This window comes from Mastigoproctus giganteus, chromosome 12 (assembly GCF_048544385.1).
Source record: "Mastigoproctus giganteus isolate SK-2022 chromosome 12, ASM4854438v1, whole genome shotgun sequence".
Taxonomy (NCBI): domain Eukaryota; kingdom Metazoa; phylum Arthropoda; class Arachnida; order Uropygi; family Thelyphonidae; genus Mastigoproctus; species Mastigoproctus giganteus.
Genome location: NC_143586.1, coordinates 28,675,960 through 28,688,658, shown reverse-complemented (window position 1 = coordinate 28,688,658; position 12,699 = coordinate 28,675,960). Strand labels below are relative to the sequence as shown.

The 12,699-nt window shown below is 36.3% G+C and overlaps 1 protein-coding gene across 2 annotated transcripts in view; it reads right to left on the bottom strand.

Annotated features, from left to right (window-relative positions):
- Nucleotides 1-12,699, bottom strand: part of PICK1 (protein interacting with PRKCA 1) — a 91,745-nt gene that overhangs the window by 67,107 nt on the left and 11,939 nt on the right. Inside the window, exon 2 of one of the 2 annotated variants that reach the window (XM_090386080.1) lies at nucleotides 11,440-11,567. The exons of the other annotated variant lie outside the window; for it this stretch is intronic. Within the exon in view, the coding sequence (XP_090242206.1) occupies nucleotides 11,440-11,537 (98 nt within the window). The 5' untranslated portion in view covers nucleotides 11,538-11,567. The remainder of the gene's footprint in view (nucleotides 1-11,439; nucleotides 11,568-12,699) is intronic. 2 annotated transcript variants of the gene reach the window in all.

Sequence of the window (12,699 nt, the reverse complement as noted above, 5' to 3'; positions counted from 1 at the left end):
AGGATAAAGCACCACTGACTGGATGGTTATCTAGTAGGAATAGGAATACTATAAATACTATAAATTCTAGTTTATCTTATTATTATTTTTATTTCTTTCTTTTGACTGATGTAGAAAAAGCCCATTTCCTTACATCACTTTGTCTGATATTCCCTGTGAGATATACTCCAAGAGTATATATATTGGATATACTCTTCTTGAATCTATGTGCTTGCTGATCAGAAGCATAAACATTCCTCTACTTCTGTTACTTTTGTCTTTCTTGTATATATTGTACTTAAAAAAATTCAAATGTTATATCCAATATACTATACCAGGGGCACCATATTTATATCTCTATTGGGTCAGCATTTCTTGATTTAATCAGTACTGTATTTCAAACTAATCAAATTTACTAATTACACTTTTTGCATCAGCATAAAAATGTGTTTATGCATTTTTAATTTTTCTAGCATTGGTAAGCAAATACAGTATGCAGAAACACTTATGTCTTGCCATAAAAACATGTTAGTTAACAAGACATGACAGAACATGAGAAGCATAAAAATAAGAATGTTGATGCTTTGCAAACCTTAATGAAACAAAACAAAAACTGTAAGATTTAAATCTATATTTAGATCATCAGGAATTCAAATGTAATAACACCTTCTAGAAGCACTAGAGGTTTACTCTGACTTTTCACATGAGATTATCATAAAAAAAAAGGATCAGAACATAAGGAGTTAAGAATTCACTATTACATTAATATAATATCATAATCTAATTAAATTCAAAATTAGACATGCATAATGAAACAAAAGATTTATTATTTCAAAAGCAGAAACAAAAAAGGCAACACAAGGTTCATCTGGTTAAAATTAATACTATCACTATAATACCATTACATGTATGAGTACAAAAATATTATTAAAAATTTTTAAATTAGAACATAATTTTTTAAAATATTCTGTATCATTCTACTTGTACATCCATAGGATCATATAATCATATATATATATATATATACAGTCATATACTTGTACATACATTGCCCTACCAACGGAGGGATTATCTGGATATTAACATCCAGATATTTCCTCTGTTGGTCAGATCCTATCTAAGCATCACGTGTCAAACACAACTAAACATATGCTTGTAGGCCTTCGAGGTGATAGTATGATTGTGAATGCAAGATGCTGCTGCTACTGATGGAGTTAACAGACTTCCTGCATGGAACAATAATAGAGTGCCACAAGTTGCTGGTTTGGCATTTCAAAGCCAGTGAAGATCCCTAGGCTGATGACTGGTGATGCAATCTGCAAATGTAAACAGACTGGTGCTAAAATTACCACAAATTGACCTGAAAAACCTCTGAAGTTAATACAATGTGACAGGAGAGCTCTGCAAAGAATCACTGATTAGAAACACAAGTCACCTTTGTTGCAACATGCATGGGTCTTCAGTGAGATGATTGAGACATGTCATCACCAGTACAGTGCAGTGCAGTACAGAGGATGATGAATGGATTAACATAGTTGTGCAGCAATCCACAAGCTACTAATCACCCCAAATAATGCCAGATGTTGTTTATGTTGGTGTAAGGCCTACCATCCTTGGACCACAGACTAATGGAAAGCTGTTCTTTGGAGTGACGAGTCATGGTACATGGTCTATCAGTCTGTTGGTTGTGCCTGGGTGTGGTAGATGCTTGGGGAGAGATACCTACTAGACTGCATCGTCCTGAAAACAAAGGTTGGCAGAGTCAGCATGATGGTCTAAGGTCTTTTCATGGTCTGTCTTGGGACTGTTGGTTGTTTTGGACAAAACCATGAAATTTAGATGTCCTAGAATGTTTTACCTCTGTTGTGGCAGTGCATTGGAGAAGGTCCATACCTGTAGTAGTAGTAGTGGCATGTAATGCAAGAAAGCAAGTGTACTTGGCAGAGCATTCCACAGAAAGTAAAAGCTGTCACATGGACTGACGTTTTCAGCACATTTTAGTTTTCTTGCAAATAAAGGTTATTTATAGATATGCAAGGATTTGCATATGAATATAGGGTAGCGTACATAGGATCACATATAATCACGCAGTTTCTTTATAATACACCAAAATACATGAGAAACCAGTTACGGAATTGACAAAAATTCTACATTCTATATGTATAGAAGAAGCACATGATTTTTTGGTGCAAGATCATTGTATTAGAAAATTGGAACCACTCCTATCTTCAAATGCATTTCTCCATGCTTGACTACAAGTGAAGCATTTTTCTTAATATAAATAAAGCAGTTTTTAGTTACTTGGAAGAGGGGGCCTACATGATTGTTCATTATTATGTTAATGAATTCATTGACACTATACCATTATATCGCATGGTAGATTAAGTAATTTATTATTGAAATGATACAATTTAAAGGAACTGAACCACCTTGATGCTAATCACAAATTATTTATGGCTACATTTTGGGAACTCACTGTTTCCTGTCTTAGAAGAAGGGGGTATACTTTGGTTTAGTTTTGATTTGGCTTTTATATTGTTCTGGCATTTTATAGTTATTATAATTGGGTGGGGAGTTATGTGGTGCTTGCACTACTGTGGGTGAGTGTCAGTTTGTTGTTATTTCATGATTTTATTTTATTTTAATATTGGGATGTCTTGATATACAGGTAGTATACCCATAACTTTAACTGTTGCAGTACGTGATTCAGGGTAAATTGTGTTTATTTTTTTTCATAATAGTCTTAAATACCATTCTTTGATTTGATTTTACCTGTACAGTTTAGCTTGTTTAAGTTTCAGAGTCTTCCATTAGGAATCAAAACACAAATAAACCAGAAACCAAAACAATCCTGACTGATAACAGCCAATCCAATGGCTGTTGTCAGTTAGGATTGCCATCACAGTTGTCATTAGTTGTCAAGAAGTATAATACTCCTAGACAACTGTGATTAACCACCCTCAAAGAAGAGCAGCAAAGAAAAAATCTGAAAGTAGTAAGAATGCTTTGGCTTGGGAGAGAAGTGTCAATGACAGTTCTTTTGCAAATCAAAGTTATGTATAGTGCTTCTTGCAGTATTTTTGCACAGTTTTTGCTAGTGGGACATGATATAAAACCAAAGGGGATGTTTTTGTGCACTGCAGGGAGTGCGAGTAAATTAAGTGCCAATTCAGAAAACTGATATGGTTATATGAGGGCTGCAAGAACACGTTGATGCCCTTGAAGGATTAAAAGACAGAGACCCATCAAGCATTCAGCTGCCTAGCACAATGTCGGACACTTTGCTCATGCATAATATGACAGTAGCATCCTATACAGCAGAATGCACTGGTCCCACTGGATGTAGCTATTGGCGACTCTATTGTCAGGAAAACAGGAAATATATCTTGTAAAAAAAAACAGAAGTATAGGTTGAATATATAGGTAAAAGTATAGGTGGACAAGGGCATGCCTGCCTGGGTACAAAAGTCAATGATGTTTGATTGATTGATTGATTGATTTGGATTTTATTGGCGCATTAACATCTAATGCTATAATGCGCCATCAATGATGTAGAGCAGCATTCATCTTTTAAGGTCACAAAAGGTGATACTGTTGTCTACATTGGCACTAATGATATTAAGAGTAGGAGATTTGAGGACTTACCATATTTCCTGCCATATAAGACGTGCCAGGGTATAAGGAAAAACCTTTAATTTATCAAAGATTATTTAGGAAAAAAAAATTATATTTTTGAGCAACTGATTTATTTTATTGCACATATCACATTTCTAATTTTTTTTTAAACAAAAACACGTTATTACACATATGACTATTTTTATAAAACCATATATGCTATGGTGAACCCAAAATATTTTAATTATCTCAAAATTCATATATCATTCTAATTCACCTTTAGAGAACAATAAGAAAATGGGAAAATCAAAGAAAAAAGCAAGTTTTTATTCATCTTCAAAACCCAGAAATCCATCAGCTGTCATTCTAATTTTGATGATCATCACACAGCTCATCTTCATAGTCACTGCAGCTGTCTGATAGTGAACTGTCATTCTCATCAAACAGAATATCATCTTTTGTGCTGCCCAAGGTATTACTGATGCCACAATTCTTAAAACAACTTTACAACTATCTCAGTCTTACTGAATTCCAAGAATTTTTTACCAATTGGCAACCTGAGAAATTGTTGGTCTCTTCATATGACCTGCCAGTATGTGTTAAGTTGTGTTGTGGTACTTTTATCCATTTAGTCTATTCTTCTTTCATGAAAACTTTAAAAGGCTTGTTAATCGAAATGTCTGGTGGTTGCAGTTGACCAGTAAGTCCACCTGGAATTAGAATTACAGCAAGTTGTGTTTTTAACTTTTTCACACACTCCTAATTGTGGCCTCTGTTTTATATGCCTGAAACTGATCCCACACCAGTGCTGGTTTCTTGAAAAGGCCACCAGGATTCTGTGACTACACTTTTTCCAGCCATAGTCAACTCCATCCATCTACCCCTTCGGATGAACATGGACAAAAACACCTTGTGGAATTTTTTTCCTTTGGCAGAGTTTTTCTCTTGAATAGGAGGAGACATGGAAGTTTCATTCCATCAGCACAACAAGCCAAAACAGCACTACAGGTGTGTGTGTGTGTGTGTGTGTGTGTGTGTGTGTGTGTGTGTGTGTGTGTGTGTGTGTGTGTGTGTGTGTGTGTGTGTGTGTGTCTTTTCATGGACTGATATCTTCACAGTAACTGATTTTGCACCTTTAATATCCACACTTCTATTTGAGAATACATCAAATGTTAAAGGTACTTCATCCATATTATCAATTTGGCTAAGTTCATAGTTTGTGTGCATTAATTATAAATCTGTGAAATTCCAGGATTTGGTTTTCATATTGTTCTGGCATATCCTTGTACGTGTTCCCATACCTAAGCCATTTTGCTTCATAAATCTATAACACCAACTTGTTGTGCCACCAAAATCATCAAGTCCCTCTGCTTTATTACCTACCTATTCAGTTCTTTCTCAAGGCCTGCCCATTTTACTGTGGGTCAACTAAGATTATGCTTGCTTTTGACATCCATACTGAGTTTATTCTCTTGTTTCTGCCACTCCTGGTTCATTACCTTGGTGGTGGTGGCTCAAAATGTCTTCTTGCAGCTCTGTTTCCATGTTCCTTTGCACAACTGATGGCTTGTAATTTGTATCCAACTGTTGTAAGCAAGCCATGCCATCATAACAGGGTGCTGGTAATCTGAAATTTACAGTTAAAGTTGAATAAATGTATGCATGCATAGTGTCTACAGCTACATCATGAAAATATTAATTACAGCTACACCATAAAAATATTCAATGCGGTACCTTAACAGATCCAGCAAGGTTTTTCCCCAGAGGTCAAATTTATTGATAATTTGGATTTTTTTAACATTTTGGTAAGAGTTTCTAAAATTACCAGTATATTGGTAAAAACTCTAAAATCATCAGCAAGACAAGACATAATAACATGCTTATTTATGATAGCCATGACCATCACCTTATAAGATGCAGGATGATTTTTGAGATGGATTCCTGAAAAAAAAAAGTGCATCTTATATGGCAGGAAATATGGTACTTAACAAGTATAGGGCAATGTTGAGAAAACCTGAGAGTTTAGGATTACTGTTGCACATAAAAAACTGCTGTACAAACTGGAGCAGTGTGGTATTAAGGGTAAGTTACTGCTATTGTAAAAAGGATGGTTAAGTGGAAGAAGATGGTGAGTAGTTATCAACGGACACTGCTCTTCGTGGACTAATGCTATTAGTGGAATCCCATGGCTCGTTGCTGTTTGCTATATTTATTAATGATATTGATGAAAGCATATCAGGCTTAATGTCTAAGTTTGTAGATGATACAAAGGGTGGTAGTGTAGTTAATGACAGTAATCAAGGTATGCTACTGCAACAAGGTCTAGAAAAATTAGCCAGATGGTCTGAGAAATAGAAACTGAAGTTTAACATTGACAAATGTGAGGCACTGCATATGGGTAGCAGTAATTTCAGATTAATATGCCAACTGTGTGGTACTCAGGGTAGTGGAAAATGAAAAAGACCTGGGGTAATTGTGCAGTCAGATATGAAGTTCTCTGAGCAGTGCAGCCAGGTTGCCAGGGCAGTTTGTGAGGTTTTGTCGATGATATAAAGGAATTTTGCTAGTAGGGATATGGAGGTGATTATTCCATTGTATAAGGCAATGGTTAAGCCACATATGAGTACTGCATATAGGTCTAGAGGCCTGTATGCAGTACTCATATGAACCTCCTTGAAGGTGATTAGTATGGAGACTAATCACCTTCAAGGAGACCTGATTAAGGTGTTTAAGGATTTGAATGGATACAGTAATCTCAATGCTGATGGCATTCTTCCTCTTGCTCAGAATACACATGATGGGAATGAATTCCAATTGAGGAAGGAAGGTTGGAGGATAGACATGCAGAAATTTGCCTTCAGTCAATAAGCAGTTGACTGTTGGAACAAACTTCCATCTCATGATGTGGAAGTGGCTAGTTTGAAAAAATTCAAGGAAGAAATAGACAAACTACTGGAGGTGACGGACAGGTGACGTGAATTTTTTTTTTTTTTTGCCAATACCATGTAAGTTTGCTCTCTCGCATCATTTGTCATATGATATTACAGTCGAATCCTGTTAATACAAAGTTCAAGGGCACTAAATTCTTGTTTTGTAAAAACGAGGTTTGTAGTAATGAGGTCCCTCAAAAGTGTCAAAATTACCTTTTTTTTGGTACACACTATATATCTAAGAATAATAATAATATAAAAAATAAATGAAAAAAAAATTTTATTAAAATTAAAATTAATAAAATAAAATAACAAAAATAAAAAATAATAAAAACAAAAGCCTTGTCTAACAATACAGTAATAGGAATAACACATTTTTTAAAGATTTTATTTTATTTGTATGATAAACTAAGAGAAAAGCAATTAACGGAAATGAAAATATTGTTTGTTTGTTTGTTATTTAGATTTTAGGAGCATTAGCAACTAAGGCCATATTGCTCCGGGATATGCGGTGGTCATTCCCTGACCTTTCCGCATCCTCCGTATTTGGTGGTGACGGGCTCGAACCCCGGTCTAATCAAGAAGCGTGTGCTACGCACTGCTGCTCCTTCCCACCTGGTTACGGAGGCGCCTTAAAATATTGTACAGTATATATTTTGATATATACAATATTTTAGTATCACAGTGAAAAGAATTACAATCTTAATTGTATGTCTCCTTTTAATATAAAAGGAGACATACAAACCATTAACTTTTTTAATAAATTAATCTAATTTAAAAAAGGAGCCAATTTTTGTTCTATATACATTTTTTAACTACAGCACAGACATCAAATGCAACAGTTGTTTCTTTATCAATGTTACTGCAGGCCAATGCATTCTCTATTATGCTCAATGCATTTTGGGCATCTTTTTTAGATGACAGTGTGTGCAGTGTGTGTGTGTGTGTGTGTGTGTGTGTGTGTGTGTGTGTGTGTGTGTGTGTGTGTGTGTGTGTGTGTGCACTTCTTCACTTTTGTTGCAGCTGGTAACAAAAACATCATCGTTTTGCTTGGTGATCAGTGATAGTGTTGCTGTGATAGCAACTTCATCATCCACCTTCACAAACTCTTCAAATTGGCCAAAAAAATCCATATACTCCTTCAAATTCCCCCATTCTTCAATGTTGCTATTACATTCGTCCACTGGACCATGTTTTTCAATGATATTCTCTCCAAATCCACTCTTTCTGAAGCTATACTGTCCCAAGCAATAACAAATTGCTTGGGACAGTACAGATTACAGATAACATCCAAAACATTCCAATTTGGCTGAAAATTGTTCCCTCCTTCTACGTTGCAGATCATGTACCTTATCAGGTGGGCTCTATAAACTTTAATTTAATTTAAAGACACAAGTTCCAAAAAAGATATTAGTTCAGATAAAATGGCAAAAAAATAGATTATACTGTACTGTAGCAAAAAACTCTTTGACCTGGCATAACAATTGCAACTGACCTTAATCCCAAGGAGAGCAAGGGAGTGTATGCAAAAAACTTAAAAGGGGCACCTCCTTAGCCAGTGGGCAGGCTAAGGAGGTGCCCCTTACCACCTGCTGGCTAAAGGCAAATTTACACACATCTATTCTACAGCTGTCTTTCCTCAATTTGAATTTATGCCCCCTTAGGTTGGTAATCTGAGCAAGCGGTAGAATCCCATCAGAATTCAGCGTGCTCAACCCATTCAAGGCCTTATACACCTCAATCAGATCACCTCGCAGGTGCCTAGTCTCCTGCCGCTGCAGTTTGCAGAACTTAAGCCTCTCTTGGCAAGAGGACCTCTTCGTTCCCCTCACCAATCTTGTTGCTCTTCTCTGTACACGCTCAAGCAAATCTACATCCTTCCTAAAATGAGGCCTCCAGATCTGTACGCAGTACTCAAGGCGTGGCCTGACCATTGCCTTATACAGAGGGACAATCACCTCCTTTTCCCTGCTAGCAAAATTCCTATATATCATTGACAAAACCCCATGACCTGCCCTGGCAGCCTGTCTGCATTGCTCAGAAAACTTCATATCTGACTGCACAATTACTCCCAGGTCTTTTTCATTTTCTACCACCTTAAGTGTAGTACCACACAGTTGGTATGTTTCTCTGGGGTTACTTCTACCCATATGCAGTACTTTGCATTTGTCAAGGTTAAACTTCAGTTGCCACTTTTTAGTCCATCTGCCCAAATTATCTAGATCCTGTTGTAGCACACTGCCATTACTGTCATTAATAACCCTGCCAGCCTTTGTATCATCTGCAAACTTCGACATTAAGCCTGATATACCTTCATCAATATCATTGATAAATATACAAAACAACAGTGGACCCAACACCGAACCCTGTGGGACTCCACTAATAACATTAGTCCACGAAGAGCAGCACCCATTGATTACCACCCTCTGTCTTCTCCCACTTCTTCTCCTTTTATCCATTGTAGCAAGTTACCCTTAATACCATTCTGCTCCAATTTGTACAATAGCCTTCCATGCACAACAGTGTCAAAAGCTTTCCTGAAATCCAAATACATGATATCAAAATTATTTTTTGCATCCAGTTCCTTTGTAACCACATCATAATATCCTATCAAATTTGTCAGACAAGACTTTCCTCTAACAAACCCATGCTGTGTCTGAATTATTGCTGCAGTTTTGTTTGTTGTTTGTTTGTTTTTTGGTTTTTAGGAGCATTAGCAACTAAGGCCATATTGCTCCGGGAATATTCAGTGGTCATTCCCTGACCTTTCCGCATCCTCCGTATTTGGTGGTGACGGGCTCGAACCCCGGTTTAATCAAGAAGCGCGTGCTACGCACTGCTGCTCCTTCCCACCTGGCTACGGAGGCGCTGCAGTCTTGTCTGGATGATCCTGCAATGCATCTTTAACCAGTGACTCCATTATTTTACCCAGAACAGAAGTTAAACTAACTGGTCTGTAATTACTCGTGCTACCCTTCGATCCCCCTTTGTGAATTGGGAATTTGTGAATGTCCATTACAACCTCAAATGACACCAATCATACTTCATGATGGAAGAGATTAGGGGGCTAAAATAGCTTTGTGGTGAAGACTAAACATGGGTTCCACTATTTCAAGCCTCTAATATGCTACATGGTGGTATTGCACTGGTTTATGAAAGTCATCTACCACCTAGTAGATAACTCTACTAGGTGGTAGATGCCTGGTAACACAGAGGGATGGCATTCCTCCATGTGGTGTGGGTGCCACACCTCGACCCCTGCCTACATTGGTCTAACCTGGGTGGTCACCTCCAGCATACTAAGTGCTGTATTTCAGGACTTGCACATGGGGATTATACTCAGGATTACTAGGTTACTAACATTACCACCATCATAAGGTGCAAACTGAGGATTTCGCTGTTGCATACGACCGGACTTTGCTGAAATTTGGTCCACTTGACTTAAGTGTCACCCGAATAACAGTTCCATCAGCATGTTAGACTCCGGTAGTAAGCCTAGCTTAACATACCTGTCTGTGACACCATCCAGGTCCAGCTCTTAGTCAAGAAACACAGAATGTAAGGCAGGGTAGTTAATGACAATAATCAAGGTATGCTACTGCAACAAGATCTAGCAAAATTAGGCAGATGGACTCAGAAGCACCAATTGAAGTTTAACTTTAATAAATAAAAGGTACTCTATACGGGTAGTAGTAATCTAAGAATAACACACCAACAGTATGGTACAATAATGAGGGTAGTACAGAATGAAAAAGACACGAGGATAACTGTGCAGTCAGATATGTAGTTTTCTGAACACTGTAGACAGGTTGCTAGGCTAGCTCATAGGATTCTGTCAATGATGTACAGGAAATATTGCTAACAGGGATAAGGAGGAGATTATCCCATTGTAAGGCAATGGTTAGGTCAGATCTTGAGTACTGCATACAGGTCTGGAGGCCTCATTTTAGGAAGGATGTGGATCTGTTGGAATGAGTGCAGAGAAGGGTTTGGTTGATTTGGGTATTTTACTGCCACATCAGCTTCTATGGCTATAGTGCGCCATCAGAGAAGGGCAACAAAATTGGTGAAGGTACGAAAGGGTGCTTTTACCAAAAAAGGCTTCAGTTCTGCAAACTACAGCATCTGGAGACTAGGTACCTTAGAGGAGATCTGATTGGGCTATTTAAAACTTTGAGTGGGCTAAGTAAGCTCAATGCTGACGGCATTGTTCCTTTTGCTCAGACAACGCACAAGGGCACCTAAATTTAAATTGAGGAAGGTTGGTTTTTTTTTTTTTTTTAGGAGCATTAGCAACTAAAGCCATATTGCCTCCGGGAATGCGGTGGTCATTCCCTGACCTTTCCACATCCTCCGTATTTGGTGGTCACGCGCTCGAACCCCGGTCTAATCAAGAAGCATGTGCTACGCACTGCTGCTCCTGCCCACCTGGCTACGGAGGCACCAACTGAGGAAGGATGACTGTGGATAGTAATGCAGAATTTTCTTTCAGCCAGTGGGTAGTTGACTTTTGGAACAAAGGTGTTCTAGACATGTTTTTTTTTTGGATAATTTGCCACTACTAACTAATACTATTACAAAATCATAACATGTAACTGCTTTTGGGTATTCTGATATATGCACTTTGGTACACTGTTGAGGAATTTAGTTGAAACTTACATGGAAGAGTGGGGTGTTCTCTGGCTATAAATTATTAAGTGATCAACCTTTGTACTTATTTAATCAATATATATTTATATTTTTCTATCTTTTTATTTTATAAATTATATACTTTAAAATTTATATTTCCAATTATAAAATCGCAAGACAATATGCATTATAACTTGTTAAAATTTCAGCCTGAAAATAAAATGAAATTAAAAAAGAAAAGAAAAAAAAAAGAAGCAAGATAAAACAAAACAAAAGTTAAGCGTACATGCGATCTTCCATTCTGCGTGATTGTGAATAAAATTCTGGATCATCCAAATCAAAAGTAGAGAGCGTGCTGTATTGATAACGGAGATCCGCAAACATTTTAGAAAAATGCTTTATCCAGGAGCTTAACTAAAAAATTAAAAACAGCAACATAAATAAAGTAACAAAAAGTAACAACATAATAAAAAAAAACTACGCAAGACGCAATAACAATATTTTTTTTATTTATATTAAGACTAATGGAATTTCTTGTGTGTGGGTGTGTTTGGTAAGGTTTGGATTTAATTAAATTTGGATTTCTATAAAATGAAAATTTTATAGAAAATAAACTTGAAAGTATATCAAATATGGAGGGTTGAGATTCATAGTGGTGTAAGTCAGTCTATTCTGATTTTTGAGAACAAGGCGTTTTGTGTTTGCATTCATAAAAAACTCAAAAAATTTAATTTAATGAATTGTGATACACCTGGAGGTTAAAAAAACTTTAAAAATTTACATGAGCTTGATAATTTTTGTTAATTTCAATTTTTTGGTCAGCAGTGTTTATATAATTGATTTACACCATTATGTTTCTAAGTAGTTTACCTTTTTTTAAATGGTAAATTGCTGTAAGGAGATGACTGTGTTATCAAAACTATGATTTCATACAGAAGAGATTATTTTTTTTCCCTGTAAAAAGTACACTATAACAAAATTTTAAAAAACCTGAGCAATTGGCACATTGGGAATTTTTTGTCAAATTAGTTAAGATTGTCTTAGTTATTGCAGAATGATCATAAAAAAAGCTAAGATGAACATAATGAATTTAATTATAATATTAATTAATTATAATTAACATTATAAATTTAATTATAATGATATATTATAATAATGGAGCTAGATTAACTTTTTTGAGCTTCTAATACCTTTAAAGAAGGCATGGTGAACTGGAGGGATATATTTGAGAAGGTAGAGCATGTCTCTTTTCTTTAGAAAGTTCAGCACTTTAGGACCATCATACACTTTTCTTGTTCAGTACTTTTCAAGCTCTTAGGTCGACCCTCCTTATTGGGTTAAACATTCAGTTCCCTTAAAGGGATGTCTTCATCCAATGTACACTTGTAGAAAATTGTGAACGGGTTTTCCTTTTTCATAATGGAGCCACTATATCTTCAACCAGTTTACATTTTCACCTTCATCAACATTCTTCTTCTATTTTATTATGCCTTTTTCAAGAGCTTCTGTTTTTAAAAAGTCATCTTGTTGCATCTTTAGAACCATA